Genomic DNA, 27,644 nt, shown 5'->3' with positions numbered 1-27,644 from the left:
GTTATGATACCATTAATAGTTGATACCGTACCATGTTGGTAATGAAGAAGTTACATGAACAGACAGCGTTGACATCCTGTTTGGTTTGGAAGGTTGGCCCAATATTTTGGACAACTTAGAGGGAATATGAAATATTACATAATACAGCCTTAGACTGCAAATTGTTTTGCTTTTTGAAAAGCCAAGGAAGGAAATAGTTTTTACTACTCTCTGTCACTGATGGTAATGTACTGGATGTATGTATCCTCTTCTGAAACGTCAGTAAGTGGATAGGATACTTTTAAAGGGGCAGTTTTATGTATTTTCCATCGTTCATGACTCAAAAAGAATTTTAATTCTTGATTTAGCGCCTTTAAATTGGGCCTCTGTTGCTTTAAAACTTCCTGCTCTTTCTGAAACTCCATCTTCAGGAATTCATCACATCTCTCCTCTATTAACCCTTTCATAACGTTTTTACCAGTGTTTCACTGAGAAGTAGCTTGTATAATTTAATGTAGTTCCACCATGTGTCTGCTAATTGCTGCTAGCTAGTCTGAAGGAGCTGGCTGGGGGAGATGTAAGGAAGGGCTGCTCTGTGAGGTGGAAGCTTGGAAACTGCAGCACTGAGGAGGAGCTCCGTCCTCGAAGGTAGTGCTAGGTCCAATCAAACGTTTTGCACAGCTGAATGGTTGCCATGGGAGATTACAGGATTTCTCAAACATGCGTGAAAGAATCAAAGTAACAATTCAGGTATGTTTTTGACGAAGGAATAACATTGTAACATGATGTAAAGCTCAAAAAAGTTGATTTTACATAAAAGTGCGACTTTAAGCATCCAGCTATTTTTCATGTTTTGTCTTCAAATCATTATTTTTCATGGAAATGTTTAAAACCTACATTAATAATCACCTGGGGACAGTTGGTGACCCGCAGTATTTAACAGATTTTTTTTGTCCTGTCGTTAGTGTGAACTGTCTCCTCTGGGTTAATACTGGCCTCCTAAGTCTTAATCCCCCCTGCGGTGTTTTTGCTTTGTCGTCTTCCTGTCCCCTAATTCTCCGCTTATTTTGGCTCTGACTATTTCTAGGGGTGTATTTATACTCGCCCACAGGTGGAGATGATTTAGAGTTGACCAAGTTGCCCTGTAAAGCTCCAGTGTGCCGTTTCTATGAAGTATGCAAAGTGTATGCGCACACACAGGCACACATACCAGTCAGCATTGAGCCTTGGACACACCCTGGTTGGATGACACTTGTCACTATGGGAACATAACACAGACAGGCGCTCAGGTGTTTCCAGGGTCCAGTGAAGCAGATGAATGATCACAGAAGATATAAAACGGTCAAAAAGATGTCTAAACTGTTCGAAGGTGGTTTAAAACCAGCGACAGGCTGGTTGATTTTCTGCAGATTCAGCAGTTTACCTCTGCTGGTATTGACCTGCAGCATGTTGCAAATACTACGGTCAAGCACATTGGGAATAAACACAGGAATGTGTGTTTGTGTGTGTGTGTGTCTGACTTAGCCTGTGTGTGTGCCAAATGTCATAGCTGTCCTGGAAGGATTAACTCCAGTAGCTCCAGACAGCCAGCTGTTTCTGCATGGCAGAGGAGGAGTGTGAGAGCTGAGTGAAAGAATGTGAAGCAACAGCGGTGAAGATGTCTGCTCTATTTCATTGTTTTTTTGATAGCTAGACTCAGTCGTCAAGAAGGTCAAGTTTGACAAAGATGCAGTTAACACCCAGACATCTCGGGTCTTAGAGTAGTTCTGACCGGATGTCTGTAATCTGTGAGGCTAAGCTATAATAAAAGTATCTGCTGTTGAGGTTGGCTGTAAATCCGGAGGGGGAAAGCGCTTTTGCAGCGGCGCTTCGACACGATGGATCGGTTTGTCTCTACAAATCAGACAGTTTCCATCAGTGCTTGCTTGTAAATCTCGTTTAAAAGCACATTTTTACTCCCTGGCCCGGGTGTTTGGTGGAACCATTGATTTTGTAATAAAACAGAAGCAGCCGCGTAGGAACAGAAATGGCTCACAATCTGCCCTCATTTAGTCTAATAAAATGAACGACATTGACTGTAGAACACTACAGTTACTACATGCTGTGATCTTCTCGGAGGGGGCAGGCAGCCTGGTGGGCAGGGCAAGGGCCATCTTGTGGTAGCATTCATCTCCACATCCAATCTAGGGCTGAAGCCATTAATCGAATTAATCAATTACTGAAATTATCGTCAACTATTATAGTAAGTGATTAATTGTTAACTGAATATACATACCCCCAAAAATGGTCATTTTCAGAGAGAACATAATCAAAGCAGTAATTAACACCAAACTGTTTAAAAATATAAACATTTTGCATAAAAGAAACAAAACACTTATTGTCTGTAAATGTGTTCTACCCACAGCTAATCTGGTGGCAGTTTTAGCTTCACCTGGTTTAAATTCTGCAAATAAATCTCTTATTAGTCACCTATTGCTATCTAATTATTAATCAGTAAATCCAAAAATGAATCACCACATCAGTCCTTCACTGTGCTGATGATGTTAAGTCGAGGAAAAACAACTGAGCTTTTCACAGGTTGAAGGACTTTTTACCTGCAGATGCATCCTTTACTGATGATGAAGCATTCACTAAATGAATGCTGTTATTTCATCATAGCAATGTTTTTTTTATTTAAAAAATATATTGATTTATTTGCATGTTTTAATGTATTTCTAATATTGTATAAAAAAGTGGTTAAACTAAAAATCTGCAGAATGTGCCAATTCTTTATTCAATTAATCGTCAGAATAATGAATAAAATAATGAATAAGTAAAATATTGTTAGTTGCAGTCCTTATCTAATTGCACTCCCCTGCTCTGCAGGTCTGTTAACACATACTCTTCATCAGTGCTGTTAGCAGGGACTAAATGACAGACATTGTTTCTTCTTTGATATGTCTCTGTCCATTTTGACGTGAAGTAATTCCTGATGAACAGACTTTGTCACTTACTCCATCTGCAGCGACCTTAACATGAGTCCACGAGAAACGTAAAAACTTCATAGGGTCACCATGTTGCCAGTGCTTCCTGTCTCCTCCATATCCTAAAGATGAGGAAGACCTCTGAAATCCATTTAAATAGGTCACTGCTTATTTGTATTTATGTGACATTTACAGTGCTCTAAAAGCCACAGGGACATTCAGTGGATATGCAGCCACCACTAATTTAATGTCCATCTCTGTAGTAAAAGGAGATGGGAATACTGTACGCCTCCATTTAGTACACACATGCACGCACACAGTTTGGACAGATGGACACACGCGTCGTAAAATAAAGCAGCTGTGATTGAGGTTTGCTGAGCTGAATTCAGAGGGTGTGATAACCTCCCATATTGCCTGCCATTGCATCTGATTTGATTCATACACACATATTATTCTGTGTACTCCAGTAGCCAAGCAATGACATTTCATTGCCAAAGTCACCGTTGTGTGTGACAATAAAGTAAGTTTAAGTCTAAAATAAGTGCAATAATTACTATTTGGATGATTTTGTTTTTCTTGTGTCTTTTTTTAAAAATCAAAGACTGGATTATAAAAGTCTTCAGTCTGGTGCTTTGGTCTCAACTAGACCCTTTTTTTGAAGGACAGTTTTGCTCATAGAAACTTCATTGTCCATTTTATTTGTTGGTTTGGTTGTTTCATTTATTTGGAATATTGAAAATATCTTCTAGTTCCAGTGTCACATGTTAATTAGAAATGACTGTTTATTGATCTTTTAGAATGTGCTCTTGCATTATTATGCCATTGCCACCATATTACTTGAAACTGGTCTCAAAACGACAATATTATTGTTTATCACAATAACTTCTGGGACAATTTATTGTCCAGTAAAGTTTGTTCCAGTGACAGGCCTACACACATGCTGCCTCCATGGTAGCTGCTGCTGCCATTCACCCTGTCTGCACAGAGCAGAGCACCACGCAGACAGAGGCGGCTCAAGTTACCATTACTGGCTTTAAAATATCCCTGAAAGCTTTTGGCTGGGTTTTCATAGCAAACGTAACTTAAAATACACCCTGCTTTTACATTTAGACATGTTTTAAAATCCCCCCTTTTCCTTTTGTTTAAGACTCTGCAGCAGCTTTTCCTCTTGGATTTCTCTTTGGGTTTCAGCGCACAGAACCAGCACCTCCACTTTGCACGAACTGTCTGTAGCCCACGCTACCTACACAAAACACTAGAAAGTGTTCCCATTAAAAAAAATTTTAAAAAACACCATCTTCTGGAGGTAAATTATGCATGATCAGGCTGTAAATGTTTCATAGACCCAGACTTCCTGAAACACTGGAGGACGTGTCAGGAGTGAGGGAACTTTTCTAGAATTAACTGATTTGTGTTTTTTATTCCGTCAGTAAATTTCTGGATTTAGTTTTTATGATGAGTTTCCCAGATTTTGGTGTACATTGTCTCAAACAGCTGTAGACATTCAGACTTTGTGTGATGAAGACAAAAACGGAGGCGATGCCAGAAGCAAACATCTGGTCATCACTTATGTAAGCAGAACAATGCTGAGTTTTTCTCACTATAGATGGTAAAATGTGTGTTTTCCTTTAACACTTATGATACATCAGCAGATGTTCTGCAAGGGTATAAGATAAATCAAAACGTGGGCCAAATTTCATTAAGCTAACGTTTCAGAGCATCTGAACTCTCTTTTGAGAATCTAAGAACACATTTTAATCTGAGAACAAGATTCCTTATTTTCACTCTCAGGTGTTCAATTTCTCTCCCACAAAACTTAAATGCCTCTTGCTCAAGCATATTCAGCCCCTTTTTGGATCCTGCTGCTCGTGCTCAAACTTCCTCTGACTGTGACTGAAACCCGGGCTCAGTTCACTCTGCTCAGTTCTCTTTAGAGATCAAAATACTTTGCATCATAAAATGTCACAGAGTCACCAATTGTGACAGAAAGCTATAAACATCACATTTTGTCAAATGCCATCATCAGAATCATCAAATCACACCACTAAAACATGATAGTCACCAATTGAGAAACAAGCAAACCAACGTTACATTCTGTCAAAAGACACCATCAAAAATAATCAATAGTATTCCATCAAATCCTTGAGTTAAAGGAACTCAGTGTTTGGGCTATTTTGCAGTTTTCGGGAAATTTGTTCCAGATTTCAATGCTGCTTCTCCGTGATTCTGGATGCAGAGCAGAACCAGAAGACCAGAGAGTCTGGAAGGTTGATATAACAGCAGATCTTTAATGTATTGTGGTGCTAAGCTGTTCAGTGATTTATAAACTAACTATTCTCTCAGTGGAAGGACTTTAGAACTGGAGTGATGTGCTCTATCTTCTTGGTTTTGGTTAGAACACCAGCAGCAGCGTTCTGGATCAGCTGCAGCTGGAGGATTGACTTTTTTTTAAGCAAACATGCGAGGACACTGTTGCAGTAATCAATGTGACTAAAGATAAAAAAATGGATGTCATAACGTGTGTAGAAGTGGACCCAATAGCAACAGGTGTAGGATATTGTGGATTCTTTAATGAAGAAAATCAGCTTACAGAAATAAAAAATCCAGGGTACAAAGCAAACTGGAGAAACGAGTCATCGGGTTATCCAGGGAGGGCAACAAGGGTAGTGACAATTACAGACTTGCGAACTGTGACTGAGATAGAGGAGCTTAAATACTGGGAGGTAGCAAATGTAAGAATGGAACTAGCTAGATGAGATGACTGATTGCAGGTGGGAGTAGTTAGCACAGGAACTAGCCAAGGGGAGGGAAGAAGGTGGCACAGGGAGGCTAAGAAGATCTGCTGGGGAAAATAAAAGGGATTAAACATCAGGGAGATGAAAAATAATTCTAATACTAAAGAAACACTGAGACTAAAGAAAACCTGATAAACTAGAAGAGAAAAAGATATGAGGGAAAACATAAACAAACCTAAACAGAAACAAGGCTGATCTAACAATAATAAGAACTTAGGAATGTAGAGCTAGAGTAACTAGAAGGACTAAGCAAAGAAGTAACCTAACTAGAATCACTAAAGGAAGATGGAAAGATTCAGACAAAAGGACTAACTAAAAATAAAGTGACAAAATAAGAAACCTAGAAACACTATGTGGGAGCTAGAAGGACTTAAGAAATAACCTAATTAGGATTACTTAAGAATGATGGGCATGGATGCAGATATAAAGGAACAAAACCTAAGGTAACCAGATAAGAAAAGCTAGAAACACTACAGGGGGGAAAGCTAGAAGGACTAACAAATAAATAACTCAACTGGAACCACTAAAGAAAGGTATACCTAGACTCAGACATGTAAGAATAACAGAACCTAGAGTGATGAAATAACTAAGAAATAAACATAACTAGAAACACCACAGGGAGACTCAAATAAGGAGAGCAATAACAAGATCATTCTAACAACAATAAATAACCTCAAAAAATAAAACTAAAATGACCATTAAGGGTTAACCTAAAGAAAACTAAAACATAATGATAAAGATGAAAAGCTAAACTCAACCCAACAACCCAGAGTCCTGACAATGGATGAGTTTTTCTAGATCTTGCTGAGTGATTAGTCCTCCAATTCTAGAAAGGTTCTTCTGGTGACTCTGAAGGTTCAGATCTGAGTCCATCACTACACCCAGATTTCAGGCCTGATCGCTAGTTTTTAGTTGTAATAACTGAAGCTGTTGTAGTCTGTTGTCTGAGCTTTAAGTCTGGAAATGTTCTTCAGGTCGACTGGTACTCAGGTTAGCAGTGGTGTTAAAGTCACTTCGTTGTCTGAAGCAATTGCCAGGCAGAGCTGCCTCTCCATTCAAAGAAGAAACTGTGAAAACTCACTGTCTTGTTTATGTTTGTATCTTTATTGAGGATTTTAAACTGGGAAGTGCAGAACTCAGAAGCTATTTCCTGAAGAGCCATTAAGTCTGAGCACTGAACCAAAGCAAATATTTTTGAGTGCGAGAGAGAAGTACAATATCCACAGCAGTTTGGTGCAGTTTTAAACCTGTTTTAAAAGTGCTATGTAAATAAATTTGACATTTGACATATCTGGGAGGGAAAGAATGAATTTCAGCTCATAAACTGAAGATGAATGCTCATACTTTTTAAAGAAAAATTTCCCCATACAATCGTGCATCCTTATTAATTTCCACCAACCTCTAAAAATCCATATTAGTCGACTGCTGTCGTTAATGAACCATAATCCAGCAAAAGTCACAGTTTGGGTGCAAACCATAATCTGAGCTAATCTGGATTAGACTTCTTTACACCATCTATACACCAGTCAAGCCTCCTTTTCCCCTTAATCTTCGGTTGCTGGTTACACAACAGCCATTGAGATCTCTCTCCTCCTCTCTGTTTCCTTGCGTGAGTATGTGGGCTGGTGATTTGGCAGGATAGCGCCGTTAGCTCACTGGCTCTCCTGCTGCACAGCAATGAATCCCAACTGCAGTCCAGGTTGGGGGATTGAGGCTATGTGTGGTGGCATTTCAGAGAGAATGAAATGAGGACACAAAGCAGTGTTTCTCTGACCTGGAATCGCTTTAATTTGTCTCCACTGATGCAAAATGTTGAAAGGAGGGAGGGCCAATGGGGAAGCAGCAGGTTCCTCTGTCAGTCAGTCACAGTGTATGAATCCAAGGCAAATGAGATTAAATTGCAGAATTTAAATCAGATCTACAGAGAACTAATAATGTTTTGTGTTTTCATTTGACCCACATTTGGACCCACATATGAAAAAAATCAGATGCCTTGCAAAAATATTTGCACCTCTTGACCCTTTTACAAACTTAAATGTATGCATTGGGATTGTAGGTGATACATCAACACAAAGTGGTGCATGAGGTGGAATGACAAGAAGACATGCTTTTCCATCTCTTACTAAGAAAAGTCAGTAAACAGAGTCCACCTGTGTAGACTCTGTTTACTGTGCAAAACGCAGCTGAATGGTTGCGTTCAGCTCAGTGGAGGACGAAACTCCTCCTCTGAGCTGCAGTTTCCAAGCTTCCTTATTACAGAGCAGCTCTCCCCCTCAGGCCCCTTCAGACTAGCCAACAGCAATTAGCAAGCACCTGGTGGAACTGCACATCTTCTGACCTCATTATGTTTTTACCAGTGAAAAACTGGTAAAAACTTTGTTAAATGTTATATAGACAAGCCATGTTGTGATGACTTCCTGAAGGCAAAGTTTCAGAAAGAGTAGTAGTTCTTAAAGAGGCAGAGGCCCAATTTTGAGACGTTAAATTATGAATTCAAAGTTCTTTTAAGTCATATTTGATATATGCATCTTTTTTATGACAAGTGAAGGTAACAGAGTTACTTGATTGTGTGATTAAAATGATTCTTTGTGGCTAATGGGAAACACATAATACTGCCCCTTTAAGATTAGAGAACAACATGCCAAATGTTGACTGCCTCATGGTGCTCTGTTCATCTGTCGGGTCAGACAGGATCAGAGAAGCAGGCTAAAGGCCCATGGTAACTCTGGAGGAGATGCAGAGAGCCACCGCTCAGGTGGGATAATCTGTTGCCAGGACAACGCTTTCTTTTGCACTTTAGAATGAAGCCTGTATAGAAGAGCGACAATAGGAGAAAATGTGCAGTTCTGGATTGGAGTTCAGTGACGTTATTGAACAATCTATACATATTTGTTGATATTAATCATGTGTCTGTCGGTATATGCATTATTATTATTGATTTGTTGTCCAGCTTCACTCTTCCATAAAGACTTGATGTACGGAGATCTAATGTTTGTCCTGTCAACAGATTATTCCACTAACTTTGAAAGTCTTTTTGTCATAATAAACTTGTACAAACACGTGTGGGCTTTGATATTTTCTTGTCTGCTGCGTGAACAAATGTCTCCTTTTCTTCCGCCCCATGTCCTCATGTCTTCCTGTCCTCCCTCTGCAGGCTGTAACAGGGAAGAGCTTTGGAGACAAAGACTTCCGCAGCGCGCTAGAGAACGGCATCCTGTTATGCGAGTAAGGCTCCTGACATCACTCTCTGTTTTCTGACGCCTGACGTAGCAACAACTCCCACGGACTGAGACTCAGTAAATCTCTGCTCCTGCCCCTCCTCCACAGGCTGCTGAGTGCAATCAAACCCGGGCTGGTGAAGAAGATCAACAGACTGCCCACCCCCATCGCCGGGCTGGTAAGAGGACGCCTCTGCAGCGTGATGTTGAGTACAGCAGACTCCTGATTGGTGCTAACTGCCTCTGGTCCCCTGCTGCTCCCTCTAGGACAACTTGTCCGTCTTCCTCCGGGGCTGTGAGGAGTTGGGCTTGAAGGGCTCCCAGCTGTTTGACCCGGGGGACTTACAGGATACTTCCATACGCGCTAATCTCAAGTACATAACCAATTCTCTGTGATTTGTTTTAAACGCTTGAATCATAAATTGCGTGATGTATGACATACTTCAATGCTTTCAGGGACTCTGACTGCAACCGCAAACTAAAAAATGTAAGTCCTTGTTTCCAGTTTCATCCCCCCTGCCCGTCCTCTCACATTCCTTCCCCTCTCACTTCTAGATATGAAGGAAATGTTGCATGTCTGCCTGTCAGGTGCTGAACACGGTTTTCTGGCTTGGAAAAGCTGCCAGTGGGTGTCCTTCCTACAGCGGTCCTAATCTGAACCTGAAAGAGTTTGAAGGGCTACTGGCTCAAATGAAGCTGGTGAGTCAACTAATCTGAAAACACCTGGAAGAGTCTGGAATACCACACAACATGGAACAACATGTCTGTTTCCAGATGATATTCACTACCTTAGTTTTTTACAACTTTCATTCATTTTTTCACTTCCAATACCAATACAGATGTTCTCCTGTATCCTGCTGTTTGAAGGAGGATACAGGAGAACAGAGCTGAATTGACTTAAATGTTTCTGTCTTTTTATTTTACCTGATAACTCTGCACCGGAACAGCACACTTAAATACACCAACAGGTTAACAAGCTTGGTCCACCTTGTAAAAACAACACAACTTTAATTTGTTCAGTTAGGAGTACAAGAACCAATGTAAAATAAATAATAAAAAAACTGAAACTGACCAGGTCCAGTGGCATTTCAGAGAACATAACAAAAGGGTACAAATATTGAATAAAATTAACAATGTAATATATTAGTTACTATAGTCATAATAATTAAATTGTTATCTTTGTTATTTTGACTTTGACACATTCACCCACGTAAAGATTTTGAATAAAAACCCTGTAATTTAGTTGAATAAAAAGCACAGCAGCCTTCTTTGACTCAGCTGGTCGGCAGTGCACAGCAGTGGTTGGGAGAGGGGTTGTGCTGCATGATTAAACATTTTACCAGCAGGAAGGACACAAAAACTTTCACATTTAAGGATTTTTGAAGTGGCAGATATTTAAACTTTGGTACTCCTATCAACATGTATGTATCTGTAGTTCAGGCTATTTTAAAAAAATACAACAAATTTGGGTTCAGCGAAAGGAACATTTGCTGTTGAGCGGTGCTCTGTTTCAAGTCCAGTTTTATTGTTAAGGTTGGGACAGCTTTTGTTGTCTGGTTGTCTGTTGATGTTTTTCTGTCTCTGCAGGAAAGCGACGATGGCGGCGACAGCTCTCAGAAGCGCAGCGTTCGAGACAGCGGCTACGACTGCTGGGACTCGGAGAGGAGCGAGTCTCTCTCTCCGCCTCAACACACTCGGGACAACTCTCTTGACAGGTCAGACGTCAGCCATCTTGTCAACACAAAAGCTGCATTCGCATTTAGATAAATGTAACTATGTTTTTTGTTTTTTTTTAAAGTTAAATATTTTATATCCTTTGGGGATTTTTTTCTGCTTTTGCTTCTACAGTCTGGATTCCTTCGGTTCCCGCTCGCAGCACAGCCCCTCTCCTGATGTTGTGAATCGAGGCAACAGCGATGGTTGGTGTCATGTTTTCATTTGCAGAACCAAGAGAAAAACCTGACAAATAATCAAAGAGAAATAAATAAACATACAAGAAACAGAACACAAGAATAAGATAAACTCCTATGGCAACAACTTATAAGTAATAATAATGAATTAAATATGTCAAAACCTTTTGAACTTAAATAAACCACAAGGACAAAAATAAAGTACAAATACAACATATAATGAAACCCCAACCACCCCAAGATTATACCAGCTGGTTTTCTTCTGTGATGTTTTTTCCTAGAGAGTTGTAACAGGTTTCTTGCTGCTGCTTGCTGACTAGTTTCAAGCTTTCTTTTTGTTTAAAGCACACTCAAGAGAACAGGAGAAACTGTCTTCAACAGCTCTGGAAACAAAGTCCAGGAATGCTGAGCTATTCCTGTAAACATTAAACTGTTTACCCATAAATACATGGACTGCTATCCTCCACCATTTTTAGGTTTACCCTTGGCATAAGGTGACTAAGGCTGAGGGCAGACAACTGCTGGACATCACTGTGTGTGTGTGTGTGTGTGTGTGTGTGTGTGTGTGTACTAATTTAGGTTGCCCACTTAGGACTTTTCCTTCTATATTCACTGACCATCTGCAGACCGATTCAAAGTCCAGTCCATATTTTTAGGCTTTGTGGTTCTGGTTAGAGGTGTGATGTGCTTATAGGGGCAGTATTATGCAAAATTGACTTGTTTTAGCCTTTTGTGATGTTCTAATGTTATTCCCTCACCAAAAAAATATCTGGAATGTTGTCTTGATTCTTTCATGCATGTTTGAGCAATCCTTGAATCTCCCGTGGCAACCATTTAAGCTGTGCAAAATGCTGGGTGGACCTAGCTCCGCCCAAAGACACAGCCTTCCTGTGTGACTCCCCGACTCAGCTCCTTTAGACTAGCCAGCAGCAATTAGCAAACACCTGGTGGAACTGGGCATCTGCTGAGCTCATGTTGTTAAAGGGTTTATAGAGCAGAGATGTTGTGATGACTTTCTGAAGGCAGAGTTCTAGAAAAAGCAAGAGTTTCTTAAAGAGACAGAGGCCTAATTTCAAGATACTAAAGTCAAATTTTTTTAAGTCAGGAGGTCCGCTCTCCTCTGAGCCTCACTGCTGCCTCCCTGGTCCAGTCTGTTCTATTTCTTAACGTTGATATGTTGACTCTCCTCACATTCTCAGCTCTGCATTGAACCGTGTCACACACTGCTGTGACAAAGGCAACCCACTGAGGGCTTTTAGGTCAAAACTACAATAGTGTATTAGGGCCATTGTAGACAGAAAAAACATAAAGGAGGAAGAGTAAATTTCCACCAGAAAACAGAAATTTTGAGATTGAAACATTAAAATTCCTTTAAAAAACATGGATATTTCTGAGCTACAAAAGTCAAATTTTCAACTTTTGAAACTCAGAAATTTTCTCTCTTTTTTTTTGTAGAACTTTTTTTTTTTTTACCCCTCCAGGGGGTCTTTTGTGGGCTCTAGTGTCCCTTATATGATAGTGGGCTGACAGGAAACGGGGAAGGAAAGGGGGGAAGACATGCGGCAAATATCGTCGGGTCCGGGAGTCGAACCCGCGACGGCCGCGTCGAGGACTCAAGGCCTCCAAATATGGGTCGCGCTAACCACTATGCCACCACGGCACCTGCTGTAGAACATTTTTAAGATTAATCTCAAGATGTCAGACTTAATCTGAAAATGTCTGAGTTTTTTGGCCAAAATGTACTACTCCTCATTTTTTTCTATCTACAGTGGCCCTAATACACAAAATATATAATGCGAGTAATCTGCATAATGTAATATTAACACGTTAATCTTTTTAGACTGATCGCATGTGTTGCTATTATACTTATTTGTATTCAGTGGTTAGCAGAATGTTTTCTGCATAATTGATGCCTTTCTAACATTGTTTGTGCCCTGATGCCCAGGACGCGGCAGCGACTCGGAGGCTGACGCTCCCAGCAGGAAACCCGACGTACGGAAAGATGACATGTTGGCCAGAAGAACAGCCAGCAGCGACTCCAGATGCCCGGTTCCCTTCAACCAGTTTCTTCCAAACCGAGCCAATGCCAGCTGCTACATCCCGACCCCGCGACGCAAACAACACCCAGAGGAAGGAGAGCAGCGGAGGTAATGACCAAGAAAACAATCTGAGTTATTTAAGGAAAAACAAATGCTTTTCTGTAGAGGTAAAAAAAAAAAAGAAGAATCCCACAGGTGTGAGGTCTTCAACCCCTAATCTGTCCCCTGCCATCACACTCCATTCCTCAGTCACCTTCAGACCATTCCAGAACAAATCAAACGAACTGGATTTCAGCAGAAACACCCCAAAACGGTGACTTGGGCACCTGAAAGCCAGGCTGAAAAACTGAAACAGGGAGAGGACTTGGAGGTTTTGGAGCAGAGGAGGCTGGAGAAGTTGAAGAAGGCAGGAATTAAGGTTCTACCTGCTGCCGTTCGCTACAACAGGTCAGGGCGGACGGGCATGAGAGGCGCGGCTGCTGTGCCTGATTTCCCTCACTAATTAGTTGTGTTGACAGAGTTTGGCTTAAGCTGATGTTGTGGCTTGTGGAGCTTCGTCACAATGAGGTTTGTGTCACAAGGTGGACGAGTCATGGATTTGATGTTTCTGGTGTTGTTAGAGAAGGTGGTTTGGTGTTGAGTTAAATGCTTCCTGTTTTGGTTGATTCCTGATTTTGTGAAGAGAAACTAACCATCCCAAGTAACCCGCATGTTCCTGCTGCTGATTGATTCATGTTACCGGAGGTGTGTTTTGCTCTCTGAACATGTCCACCGTCCCCTCTGCGACCCCTAGCACTGCGATAACGGAGGAAAAAGAAGCGAGGTCACCGTCTCCGAACATCATTCTTCGCTCTGAAAATGAATTTTTGAGCTCCCACAGTCCGGCTTGTGATTCCTCCTCCGACGGGGAGCAGGACGTGGAGACGAGGAGGGTTCCCGATGTCCACAGAGACGACTTGGCGTCCCGACGAGTCCACCGGAGCCCAGGTAACTCCAGGGTCCATCAGTTCGTCCCTCCTCCAGCCTGCACCACCAAAGACAGAGAGCGCTGGGAGGGCATCAGGCGAGCCTCACAGCAGACCCTGCAGCAGACGGAGATCAGGTCAGCTAGGGTCTCATGCGTTCCATTTTCTCCTAACCATAATAAATAATAAATCTCTCCCTTTTCCACTGGTTGACAACATCGATATACATTACTGGATTGGATAGCGCCTATTAGCCACAATTGCAAATGACGTGCACCTACAGGCACCATTACTATGCATTGAGTCATGTCAACAAAGCCAGACTGGTCCAGGAATCGGTCACAAAAATGTTTGCAGTGATATTTTTCTTATCCAATATCTGTAAAATATGTTTTGATATTTACATATTTACATTATAAAATATGTAAAAAATTTATATTGATATTGATAAATAAATAAATCTATCAACAGTTTAGTTTCTGTTAAGATGCAAGGGAGGACTAAGGAGATTTCTCTTTTATATTGGTCAATAATTTAATTTGACATATTTGCTGCTGAGTGAGCCATAGTTTGTTAAAATTTATGATTTATAATTTATGATTTATTAAATATTTCATCCTACTTCATTATTGCGATGGCTATTGCCACCTTCAACAAACAAACAAGGCTCTTTGTCCAGCTTTTTGTTGTTTATTGAACATTTAGGAATTACAGCGGCTCCAGCACACCACAACAATGGAAAATAATACAGATAAACAGATGTAAAACAACTTCAAATCACTTGCATTCTGCCTTTTCTCTGTCTCTACAGTTGCGTTTCCATCACAATTGTGTGAGGAACTTTGTCTACATTCTGCTAACATCTAAAAAACACAATTTCGCAACTGTGGTGTTTCCATTAAATAAGTAGTTAAACTAAAATCACACATGAACATAGTTATGGATTCAACACGTTGAAATGACACCAACTTTTTATGAACTGTGTGATGCCGTGAGAGATCTGTGGAGCCAGCTGCAGGTTGTCTGAAAAGAACAAAAACAAACCATCATCCTCCTTGCACTTCTTGTCGTTCACTTCGTTATCTCTGCCAGCAGTAGCATTCAGCTGTTGATCACGACTCATGTGATGTGGAAAAAAAACATTTCCATTGCAGTTCTGCGTCATACATTTATTTTGATACAGCTGAAAAACCACCACATACTAGCATAAAAACATTTTATTAAAAAACGTGTATTTTTTTTGTTTTGGTTTCAAAATTGCCATGTTTATTTTGTTAAGCTAATTTATTTTTGGTAATTTCAAGTTGCACAGTTTTGTGGTTAATGGAAACTCAGCCTATGTCAACTTTACTCTACACGCATACACGTTGTCATGGCAACAAACTGACAACAGCTCCACTAGCTGACAGGGGAGAGATTATGTTCAAGTGTATCAGGAATCGACATCAAAAAGCACAAAAACATTTCCCACTCAAAAAGTACATAAAACCCCAAAACACTGGGCCCATTATAGTTTTATGTTTTCAGGTTTGATGTTTACATTGCAATTATTGATAAGGGATCGTCTGAATATAGCGCTGATTGATTATGATTATTCAATTTAACCCCTTAATTGGCGGTATCCCATCCATGGGACAAATCTAGTTTGTTTGAATACTCTGCCTTTTTCGCCGCCAGTTAAGGGATTATACACCTTTTCTCCTGATTATCTGTCAGAGAGTAGGTGTGTTGGTCACCTCATTTTTCTGTTAACTGAACCAAAACAACACCAAACTGCACGGCACAGGTACATATTAAGCTAGCATAACTCACCTACTTCCAACTTCTCCATATTTTTTAAACTTAAAACCTTTTCTTGACCTGTAAAATGGGATTCCCTTGTACCTGGTTATCTAGTTATCACAGTGTTGACAATTAAAAGGAAAACATTGAGTCCCTTTTTCAGACTCTTTGCATTATTGTTTTATTTTCCTCGATCACTGATATTCCTGACTCAATACATAGTAATGGCGCACCCGTGGCACATTAGTCACGTAATGTCCAGTCTAGTAACATATATCGGTGGTTGACATATGCTTAACTCTGATGGATAATGTTTCCCCGCTTATCGCCTGTGGCTATGGATTTTACAGCGTGAAGGAAGCGGTCTGTGACATCATAACCCGTAAAGACAACCCCTCCCTGAAGGAAGAGGAGGATGAGGGAGAAGAGGGAAAAGATAAGGCGATGCCAAATAAGCAGAGAGATGACCTGGCTCGTAGGCGGGGCCAAAGCAGGCCCCTCCCTCAGAGGGACGGACCAATGAGCTTTGTTTCCTCCTCCATGAGTCCGTCTGATGTACAGAAGTGGGAGAGGCTCAGGATGACTGAACCAAGGTGCCAAACACACTGCTTGTATGAGAGTAGTTCAGTGCTGTATGTCAGGGATGTACTGTCAGGTGAAAAAGTTAGGACACTCTACTAAAAAAAATCAGTTTTTCAAAAGAAACGTTCACAAACACATCAAAATTTAGTTCTTCTTTTGTTTGTCTCAGTTAAAGAAAGTGATTAATCACAGGTAACCATTGTAAAAATTATAATTTTTTACTCAGCTGACACATGATACCACTTCATGTGTTTGATAAGAAATAATGTAGGACACCCTATCTCCCTAATACATAGTCTTATCCCTTGTTGGACACTTCTAGTAGCCTTCCACCATCTCTAACGTCAGCCTGAGGAAAGTCTGACCCACTCCTCACCTACAGCTGAGAGATGTTTGAAGGGTTTCTCAAAGAGATCAAGATGTGGCCTTGGATTGGTCCAGGACTTTTCAGGAAGTCCTGGCTGGATGTCCTGGTATGAGTCGGTGCTCTGTTCTGATACCTGCTGGGATTCATGGTGGGTCGTATGATGATGAGCCGTCCAGGTCCAGCCAAACCATGACACTTTGACCTCCATGCTTCTTTTCCTGGAGTGCTCTGTTTGGTTCATACCCAATATTTTCTCTGCTTTAGTATCTAAATAATTCAGAATAATTTAGACTCTTTTGCCCTAAGAGCATTATTCCAGACTGTAACTGCTGTTGATCCTATGACAATGTTTGAAGGTTTATTAAGTCTACTTTTAGCATATAATTTGAACTTTGCAGAGTTGTTAAAGTGATCTTAAATATGCTGTAGGGTGTTCTTTTTTTCACATGACTGTATCATATCTATCTGTGTGTGTGTGTGTGTGTGTGTGTTAAATTATTTTTAAAAATAGCTAATGCTAGAGTAAATGAATGCAAAGTGAAAGCTCTAATAGTGTGAGTGTGTCTTGAATGTGAGTTAGAGTATCTGGTAGCTACATATAGATACAGACTCTCCACACTTAGCCAAGCCTTAAAATTGATCAATCTTTTGTTATTGAACTTTAATATCTTACTGAACATTTTAGAAAAATCCAACCAATAGTTTGTGTCAACGTTTTTCATTGGTTGGATGATTGATTTGCTGTTTTTTACTTTTATTGTAAGATAGATGTGCGCTCATCTTTCTGAATCAGGAAATGGCAGCAAGACAATAGCTACTCATCTAATAATAAAAAACATAGTTTAAAACCAGTGGAACCTGTGGGGAAGGGAGGGGGGAGCTTTACGATGACTCAAATTCATCTTCCCACCATGCAGAGAGAGGAGGCAGTGAGGGAGGAGCACATCTCAAAGAACAGCAGCAAAAACTGGCATGCTGAGAGGCAAAGTTTCCATAACAACCATCACATGGAAGGAGAAAACAATCTCTGTACCATCTACCATCACAAATGTAAACATGTAGAGTAATTGGACGTTAGGTCAGGTGAGACGGAGGACGTTTTCACACCTTTAGTTTGTTTCTTCCAGTTGATGAAGAATTGCAATTTTTTCCGGTTTCCTTTCCCCCCCAGAGAAAACCCCTATCAAACCAACATCGCAATGCATTGAACATGTGTTTATCTGTGTCATTATCAATCAACAGAAATGATTAATGCCAAGATAACCACTGCAGTGTCTTGTTTACACCCCAAACATGTACAGTAGTTAGCAATCATTACAGAAACGCATTCAGAAGTTTTAACTTTCTAAACTACATTTTATTTATCGTTGGAGATTTTCACTTCTCTATATTCTTGTTCAACTGGCATTAAAAGGAGCAGGGAATTGGCTGGCGCGTGTGGGCGTGTTGGTGTGTGTGTGTGACAGAGAGCACTGCTCCGGCCTTGTTTCTGTCTCCGTGCTGATCTCATTGCGACATGAGGAACAGGATAAAGGGGTGTTTTGTGCTCCGGACGAGCAGCAGTGAGGAGGAAAATGCGGCTACCTTATAGTGGATGAGATAGAAATGCGAAGTGTGTTCGAGTGTGTGCTGAAGTGATCCAAACAGAAAACCCCACGCTCTGTCCTCCTCCGTTCACCCACCGCTTCCTGTCTAACTAAACATTTCAACCTCATCAAGCCTTTGTCTTCAAAGTCTGATCTTCTTTTCCATGATTTCTCCTCCGCCCTGTCCCCGTCTGCTTCCTGTGCCTCTGTGTATGGGTGTGTGTATGCGTGTGTTTCCTTCTCTTAACTTGTGAGACTGCATCTACAGTGAGGATAGGCCAGCCCCCGTGTGTCAGGCTTGTCTGCAGAGAACTTACGGAATCAGCGGATCAGCAAAGGCTGGACGAGGTCATGGCAGGGTTGTGACCTTTGGGGGTCTGACTGAGATCGAGCAGCCGACAGCGGCAGTCACGTCGGGAGGGGAGGAGCCGGAGTCGCTTAGACGACTCCAGTCCAAAGCAACGGTAGCCAGGACTACCGTTGACCTGGGTTTCCGGCTTTCAGAGGGGGATCGCAGGTACGGACGAGGCCAGATATGACGAGGCCCAAACCCAGAGCAGCCTGCATCGCTCTGAGCAGCACTGGCCCCTTTCTGTTGCTTTACTCATGGAGTAGGTAGTCAGGACACTGCTTTTTACCCTCATTGCGTCATGTTTCAGGGTCCTAATGGCAAATTTCCCTTCGCTACCTCATGTAGTTTGAAAGCACTTCTGAATTGCTCTGCGTTGCATTGATCTGTTTGTAGTATCAGTAGGAAACAAAGCTGCACGATGCATGCAGAACTACAAGAAGAATCAGGCATCTGATGGGTCTTAATTAAAGCTGCAGTATGTAACTTTTATAAAAATATACATATATTTTTACGCATTTGTTAAAATTGTCACTATGTCGTGACAGTAGGGTATGAGAAAGATAATATGAAAAAAATCAAGCTCCTCTGCCTTCTCCCAGTGATGTGATTGAATCAACCAATCAGAGCCAGGAGGCGAGTCTTAGCGCTGTCAATCATGTCGGAGTGAACACTCTCTGCACTCTGCAGACGGTAGGTAAACGGTTTTCCTGTAACAGTAAGTTGTTTCTCCGCCATTAGCACATTTAGCAGCACATTCACGAGCTTGAACAAGACCCTCCACCTGACTCTAACTGGTTGTTTATGAGCGGGATCGGTTGTTTTCTTGAGACAATAGCAGCACAGGGAGATCGATCTTTTTACAGGTTATCTGTCTCATACACATATAGTGACGTTCTTCTATAGAAGTTACATACTGCAGATTTAAATGGCTAAAATGATGCAACAGTTTTAAATTTTAAATACACAATCCCCTCCACCCCAAATACTTTGAAAGATGTGATCGTAAATGTTCAGGGGGCGTCAAAACTTTATTGAGGCTTCAGTACTTCATTCATCTGCTACTCTGGGGCTGGCATCCTGCATGTTTTAGGCTGGTTTTGGCGTAGCATAGTAGCATAATGCTACAGTGCTTTTTATGATCACAATACGGTGGTCACAGAATGTGGTGTAACACCGTGTAAGAAACTCCGGTGTCGTGTAAACAAGCCGCTGAATCGCAACAGCAATAGCTGCTACCTTATTTAATCATCTTAATTGTCTCCCAGTCTCATACCAAGCTTTTAAGGTGTGTGCATGGATATTTCCAGAAGGAATATGTGTAATTATTAACCTCAAACATCATTTAAATCCCTATCAGAGTTACAGTCAGCTCTAGGAGATGTATCATTTCTTGGACTTGTTTTGGTTTTTCCCACTTTTAGGTAATTTTTCATAATTTGGAGAAGCAGAACATATTATTATTATTTATTCTGCTTCCTGCTCTCCTCTTACCCTGTTGCTTTGCGTGTTATGCGAATCGTTGCGACAGTTTGTGGGTCAGTCACCCATCTCTGCTGCTGTATGCCATAGTGTTGTCATGGATGGCTGTGCAGCCTCCCCTCCCCTTGCGGAACACCGACCCTGGACCGCCGAACCCACCCCTACGGCCGCCGAGATAGACGCTCGTTTTGCTCTGTACGAGCAGAGAGCACAGGCAGAAGACGAAGAGGAGGAAGAGGAGCGGATCCCCGACCTTCAGAAGGACGACATGATGGCCAGGAGGACAGGTGCTTTCCTAAAACAAACAGCTGGCTCAGCAGATTTCAGGCGTTTCCTGCCTCCGCCCGGGTCTTGTTGGAGCAGCCGAGGGGAAATTGCTGCTGATGCTGCGCCTCCTAGCAACAAGGAAGTGCTCATCGGCACCAGGTGGGCTGAAAATGGATGTTTGCCGTGCTTAGCAGGATGCTGAAGCTGCTAAACAGAATGGTGTTGCCTGCTTCTTCATCATTGGTGTTTAGTTACTTCAGTTCAGACTGTTCTGCTTTAGAGCGGCCAGCCAGCAGCCCAGAATCCCAGAAGAAACACCTCACCGCTCACTGAAGCCTGCAGTGATCAGAGCACCGATCCAAACTGAAGGCGAACCCGATGAGTCCGATAGAGACAAGAACATCCCCGATCTGGACAGAGACGACATGGTGGCTCAGAGGAGCGGGACATTCCAGAAAGCGGCGGCCTTCAGAGGAAATCAGGGCTTCAATCAGTTCCTGCCGGTCCCTGGGTCGGTCAGACGCAACATCAGTTCAGAGACTGTAGGGAAGCAGTCAGGCAACAGATCCAAACTCAGAGCAGACATGGACGGAGGAAGGTATTTCCTGAGATGGAATGAAGACACGGCCGGTGTGTTTCTAACCCGCTGCAGTTAAAACTAGAATACCTGACAGAGCAAGTGTGGTGTGTTGAAGGGAAACATCAGAAGGTTTCCTGGTGATTTCTGAATGAACTGACTGGTTCTGGTTTGCTACAGGAGTGTTTGATAGCTGATGTATGATTAGCTGCCTTAATGGAAACTATGAGCTCTTTTCAGTTCTAACATGGTTCTGCTCTTCAGCTGTTGGATCACTAACTCTGGCGTTGGTTGGCATGACTGGCTGCTGGGTTTCAGCTCAGTGTGAAACTGTCTGGGTTTAATGTTTCAGAACTGAATCAAAATGAAGGATAAGTTCACTCTGCTCACAATACGGTTTAACACGTCTGTTATTTTCTGATTGGGTATTTGTATGAATTTAAAAAAATCACTTCTTACATCAAGATAATCTAAATATGCTAATATTCAGTTCAGTTCAGTAAAAGCTTAATTTAATTATATCCAATCTGGCATATTCAGTGAAAATTTAGTCCAAATCATAGTATAAAACAGTGAAGACCATGAGCATGGAAGAGGATTATGGCCACTAAAAAAAATAAATAAAAGAATTCTGACTTTTTTCCCCTCTGAATTTTAACCGTAATCTAAGAATTCCGATTTTTTCCCTCATAATAAATATTTTTGTTGTCAGAGGATTAAAGTCAGGCTTTTGAGATTAAACTCAGCATTATGTGAAAAGTCTGATTATTTTTTTCAGTGGCCCTAATTCTCCTCCATACATTTGGCTGTTACAATGGGTTGAATTTTTGCTCCTGATTCTGTTGAATCATTGCCTTTGAAGCAATCTCTTATCCACAGCATGCACGTGCTGACAACTTCTTTTTCATTTGATTAGATTTGAATTAACTTTTGTTCTTTTATTGAAACTGTGTAATTTTTGACAGGGTAAAGTTGGACATTATTTTAGTTAGTAACAACTAATTTTCAAATCTCCTATCGTTTTCATTGCTGTATTTTAGTCAGGAACAAGCAAATGTTTTTACTTGCTAAAAGCACAGAAAGGTCCAGTTTGCCAAAACAAATCAGAAGACAATGATTTAAAATCAGAGTGAACTTATCCTACAAGGCGATCAACTGGCAGTTTTTGTGGTAGCAGTTCAGATGAGTGTCGATGTGTTTCCTGTTAATCCTGGCTCTGTCATTGGATCGTTGTTTCAGCGGCTGTGTTGCCATGTCAGCGGAACTTGAAGCTCCGCCTTTCAAAGCCCCGTCCAGCCCGACGTGTCCTGGGCTGGCGGGCAGGCAGGTCCCTGATGCAGCTGTTATCAATGCGATCGGACCATCCTCTTCCCCCTCCTCCTCACTCATATGTCCTCCCAGTCCTCCCTCGGCTCACACCTGGAGGGTGGAGGAGCAGGTGGAGGTGGGAAGAGAGGAGGAGAAAAGCGAGGATGGGAAGATGAGGCGGGAAAAGAAACCATGCTGGCTGGAGGATGAGCTTCCTCCAATGATGTGAGAGTAATGTTTGATTTTTCATCTTTTCTCTGATTTGACCAACAGGACAATAGTACTGACATCACAGCTGCTCTCTCTCTGCTCGGCTCGTCATGTCTTCATATCAATGATGGAAACAATTGAACTTTGTCTCATTTTCACCTTCCATACCTTCTTCTTTGAGGCGTGCCTTCCTGTTATCCTCAAACTCTCCCCTCTGCTGCTGTTATAGGGTGAGCCGACGAGTTGCTTTTCTCTTAGACAACGAGTAAGTTTCACCGACTCGCTCTCACTGACGTCCTGCATGGTGACATATGCATGGGCTGCATGTCAATGTGTTGGTTAACAAACTGCAAAGACCGTTTGCAACACCCAAACCTGCTGGAACCATGTTCATGACTGTTCATTGCTACTGCTGGGCCACAACGTTTGATTCATTTATTCAAAACACAAGATCTGTAGTAATTTTCCTCAAGTTTCTTGTGCAAATACCTCGGTCCTCTTGAAATAAGACAAAACTAACGTGCAAGGAACTTTTCAGATATAGAAGCTTGTCTTAAGTCAGTAATTCCTTATAAGTGAAATAATCTGCCAATGGAAAAAAACACTATGTCATTTCAATTTGCGCAATTTTATGGTCAATGGAAACGCTGTAGAGACAGTTGAACGATGGACGGATGGATCACACTGGTCAACAGAAAAAAAATTATCTGGGGTTTTTCAACTGTTTTGGGTCATGGTGGATGTGCTGAATTAAAAAATCACATTGGTTTTGCGCAATCAGGACAATTTTCTGGACTATGGAGCAACATGAGCATCAAAATGCATGACTTGCTCTCACTTATGGATCGGTTTCCTGAGAATCTGGATCAATGAGTGATAACCAGAGCAGGAGGAGAGATTCCATCAGGACAGAAAGAGACGGAGAATTTTACACAATGAAGACGTAATGCTCAATTTACATGTACTTACCCTTATTATTCAATATACAGAAATCCAACAGAGTGTATAAAATAAATGTCGTAACATTTATTTTATACACTCTGTTAGAAAACTATTTTTTTTTCTCCTAAAACCTTTTTTGGATGAGAAATATTAACGGAAATGAACTGATAATGTCACAAAAATGTCATCAATTCAGTCAGAGTATCAGATTTCTCTAAATGACATTAGAATAAAAACCTGACCTGATTGAGAAAAATAGATGTCATTTCCAGATTCAGCTGTGGAAAATAGTCCTAATTCAGTTGAAAAAACATAGACAACTTCCAAAAAAAATGTTTTGTAACTCAGTGTTTTATACATTTATAAACCTGAAGGTGATTCTGATTATTAGGTTGAAATCAGTAAATTCCTTCACATATGTCTTGCTGGGTTTTTTGGGGGGGGGTTTGCCAGTCGTTTCTGTTGTTCAGTACAATTTTTTGTTTTGCCTGCTGCTTTTTAAGTATGGACTGCATATTGTTTATCATCGCACGCTACACATCGCTCCAAACTGTGTGCAACACAAGAAAAACCAACACGTGTGATTTTCTGTCGGACAAAATCCTCAGTGTTTTTTGGGGTTTTTTTCCATTTACAGGAGTTCGAGTATGGGAGACATGGCCAACGAGGACGAGGCGGGACACTTCCCTTCGCTGAGCCCATCACGATACGAACGCATGCACCAGCAGAGCAACGCTTTCGTGGAAGAGGAGGACCAGTGGCAGGATGTGAGGCTCTTCTTGTCCTCAAACGGCGTGCGTCAGGTAGCGTTCAGCAGACTGAAACTGACGGACGCTGTGAACTTTTGTCTCAGGACCTGGCCCGCTGGAAGAACCACCGCCGCAGCACGTCACAGGAGCTGATTAAAAAGGAGGAGGAGAGGAAGAGGATGGAGAAAAGGATGAAGGGGAACGGAGTGGATGGCAATAAGAGGAAGAGCATTAAGACTTACAAGGAGATCGTGGAGGAGAAGTAAGTGTAAGATAGTTTTACTTTAAACATGAGAGTAGCACATTTACAGCCAGAGTTAGGTAGCAACTAGTTACATTTACTTGAGTAACATTTTGAAAAAAAATTTACATTGAAGAGTAGCTTTACTACACTGTACTTCTTACTCTACCCACCCAGGGGCAGTATTCTGTAAAATCAAATTCTTTAAGCTTCACTTCATGTTCTAATCTTATTCACTCATCAAAAACATTGCTGGAGTGTTGCCTTGATTCATTCATGTATATTTGAGAAATTCTTTAATCTCCATGGTAACCATTCAATTGTGCAAAATGCCTGTGTGGATATAGCACCACCTTTGAGGATGAAGCTCCTCTTCAGAGCTGCAGTTTCCAAGCAACACTCCCCTATGGCTCCCCCATTCAGCTCCTTCAGACTAGCCAGCAGCAATTAGCAAACAGCTGGTGGAACTGAGCATCTGCTCAGCTCACTATAGGAACTGCTTCTGAGAGCAAAACTGGTAAAAATGTTGTTAAAGGGTTAATAGAGGAGCCATGTTGTGATGACTTCCTGAAGGGGGAGTCTCAGAAAGAGTAGGAGTTTCTTAAAGAGACAGGGACCTAGTTTCAAGGCTTTAAATTACAAAGTTAGAAACTTTGTAAGTCTTATTATATATACAGCATTTTTATAACAACTGAAGAAGTAGGAACATGATTGTGCTATAAAATGACAGTATGTGCCTGGAAAAAACATAATACTGCCCCTTTAAATTGTCTTGGTTCCTGTTTCTCAGAGAACGCAGGGAAGCTGAGCTGTGTGAAGCGTACAGACAAGCAGCGACTCCAGAGGAGGCAGCTTTGGTTTTACAGCGCTACGCCCTCCGCTTCACCATCAGCGATGCAACACTGGACAGCCTGAAGCTGCCCAGAAGCACTAACAAACCTAACCAGTTCCTGAACCAGACAGAGCAGGAGCACAGCCAAACGTCAGGCGCCGATGACTCAGAGAGGCTGGAGCGTCCAAACCAGCAGGACACAGACGGTCTCACCGAACAGGAATGCTGTGGACAGACAGAGGACAGTCATGAAAAACATCAGTCTGGTGTGAACCTCAGCAGCTCTTCTGCACCAGATGCCCTCCAACTCAAAGACACAAACTCACACAGTGAGAAGTTCCAGTCGGAACAGCTTCCTGAGCCCCCCTCCCACCTGACAGACCCTCATGACGAGCATAAGAATCAGCCAGACCCAGAAGCCCCTCAGTCCCCCACTGAACCTGCTACTACACCTCAACCCAAACACAAACTCCCCTCCCTTGCGCCCTCCAGACCGCTCCCGCTGCTGGCGGCCAAGCCCTACTGCCCGCCCAGGTGTTCTCCTCCTGAACACAAACATGTGGAGGTCCAACAGGTAGGAGCGCTGCGTTTCTGTCGTCTAATCCTGTGAATCTCAGGACTGTGACAATATGTTTTTGACATAAAAATGAGATGCTAGTAAATTACTTTAATACCTTTTTCACCCTAAACGTGAGACTGATTCTGCACAGTTCAACAGAAAAGCAAACACATTGGTTAGGAAAACGATTTCAGCATCGTTGGAGTTTGATTGAAGACCATCAATTTTCTGATTTTGATAAGATTCTGACGACGATTTTATTTTTCACCAAGTCCCACCAAACATCCAGATCAACTAAATGATAGAACATTTCAAAAAAATATTTGTTTAGATGGATTTACAGCAGGGCTGGACACTAAATCAATAACAGTATACATCTGGGAGATGTAGGCAGAAGAAAGGCTTTAGCTGCTCCGCCTCTCACAATGAGCTAAGCAAGGCTGGAGGCATCAGCTAACTCACTCACTCAACAACCTGTAGAGTAACTTGTGCGGCAGCAGTTTCAGGTTTTGCTACTGTGCATCATAACTGCTTAAAAGTAAAAAACAACGTGAGTGAAAACTGGATAAAACAGGAAAGGTTTGTGTTTCCACGACAGTTTGGCAGAATTTCAGATATTTAAAACACAAACATGTTTTTTTTTAATATAATGTTAGCATAAAATTAGCTGCTTATTTAAAAGCTTGCATCAAAGATGTACTGTGTAAATGCTAACTGCTGTTCTGTTTCCTGTCAGCTGGACGGGTCTGTGCGGCTAAACGGAGACACAGCTGAGGACTTTGCTTCCCTTCCGGACCCTCTACAGGAAAACCCAGCCGTTTCCTCCCAGCACACACAGGAAGTGGATCCCCCAGAGGACAGCGCAGAGCAGCCGCAGCCTCCACTGACCGAAAGGCCAGCCCTGACTTCAGGCTCCGCCATCAACTCCCTGATCGCAGGCCGAAACTGCATCATCACCACCACCATCGTGACAGAACTTACAAAGACCCACGTGGAGCCGCTCCACCCGGACGTCCAGGACGACGCTCAGGTAGTTTCATAATCACGCTTTTTCTACAGTTTTACAATTTAAAGTAGATTGTTGAATATGTTTTAATAAGTTGGAGGCAGAAACAAAGCTTCAACACAATTTATTGTCAAAGTTAGTATTATTGTGGTCAGTGGTTGATTTTATAGAGATAAAACCAACAAGTGACTTCGTGTTGTTCCGGAGGGCCAGAAAGTTATATCTCATCTCGTCATATTCTGAGTACAGAACATGATTTGGTCAGACGTAACCAAGACTGAAAACAAATACTACAGATGACCCCTGAACTTATGACCCACAGAGTGACTAAGTGCAGCCCAAACCCAGATGGAAATTTGTTCAAGTCTTTAGATTAGAGATCAGACATTAATATCTGAATCGGTCCTGGTATTGAAAAAAATTGTAGATGGGGTATCGATGATAATGTGTCTGATCCATGAGGGCAGATCTGTTCAGTCTTATTCTATACTTAGAGCTCTGAGTGACATCGTGTTTTATTATTTAATCTTACATTATATTTAAAATTCCTAATTGTTCTTTCTGAATCTTTTGGAAGAAAGTTTGTTTGAAGTTTATTTTTCACCAACTTTTTGTTTTTGTCAGTTTCAGTTTTTATTATTTATTTTACATTGACTGTTCTACTCCTAATTGCATTGACTGAGCAAATTAAAGTTGTTTTTATATGTTTGACCAAGCTTATGAAGCTACCGGTGTATTTAAATGTGATGTACTAGTGAAGATGTTTTCAGATAAATTAGTAATTCAGTACGTTTATGTCTGCATTTAAAAAAGAAAAGTGTTCAGTCAGTTTGGATCAGTATCAGCTTGTGCTAGCAAGAAAAACAAGGTTAAAGGTTCAGAGGGTGTAAATGTTTCTGCAAGGCACTAAAGAACTCTGAGCTGGTTTAATGTGTA

The 27,644-nt window shown here is 41.5% G+C and overlaps 1 protein-coding gene across 5 annotated transcripts in view; it reads left to right on the top strand.

Moving 5' to 3' along the window:
* LOC116719867 (LIM and calponin homology domains-containing protein 1-like) overlaps nt 1–27,644 on the top strand; it is a 36,712-nt gene that overhangs the window by 3,099 nt on the left and 5,969 nt on the right. For 2 of the 5 annotated variants that reach the window (XM_032562622.1, XM_032562621.1), the window contains exons 2-21: nt 8,892–8,962; nt 9,065–9,134; nt 9,223–9,329; nt 9,412–9,442; nt 9,544–9,654; nt 10,543–10,670; nt 10,804–10,874; nt 12,811–13,012; nt 13,154–13,351; nt 13,698–14,006; nt 16,002–16,244; nt 18,455–18,703; nt 20,108–20,443; nt 20,565–20,882; nt 22,101–22,394; nt 22,609–22,644; nt 23,959–24,088; nt 24,175–24,332; nt 25,102–25,717; nt 26,439–26,732. In XM_032562622.1, coding sequence (XP_032418513.1) covers nt 8,892–8,962; nt 9,065–9,134; nt 9,223–9,329; nt 9,412–9,442; nt 9,544–9,654; nt 10,543–10,670; nt 10,804–10,874; nt 12,811–13,012; nt 13,154–13,351; nt 13,698–14,006; nt 16,002–16,244; nt 18,455–18,703; nt 20,108–20,443; nt 20,565–20,882; nt 22,101–22,394; nt 22,609–22,644; nt 23,959–24,088; nt 24,175–24,332; nt 25,102–25,717; nt 26,439–26,732 — 3,972 coding nt within the window. The remainder of the gene's footprint in view (nt 1–8,891; nt 8,963–9,064; nt 9,135–9,222; nt 9,330–9,411; nt 9,443–9,543; nt 9,655–10,542; nt 10,671–10,803; nt 10,875–12,810; nt 13,013–13,153; nt 13,352–13,697; nt 14,007–16,001; nt 16,245–18,454; nt 18,704–20,107; nt 20,444–20,564; nt 20,883–22,100; nt 22,395–22,608; nt 22,645–23,958; nt 24,089–24,174; nt 24,333–25,101; nt 25,718–26,438; nt 26,733–27,644) is intronic. The other 3 variants (XM_032562623.1, XM_032562624.1, XM_032562625.1) reach the window with 3 other exon arrangements.

This window comes from Xiphophorus hellerii, chromosome 5 (assembly GCF_003331165.1).
Source record: "Xiphophorus hellerii strain 12219 chromosome 5, Xiphophorus_hellerii-4.1, whole genome shotgun sequence".
Classification (NCBI taxonomy): domain Eukaryota; kingdom Metazoa; phylum Chordata; class Actinopteri; order Cyprinodontiformes; family Poeciliidae; genus Xiphophorus; species Xiphophorus hellerii.
This window is presented reverse-complemented; position numbering and strand designations above follow the sequence as displayed.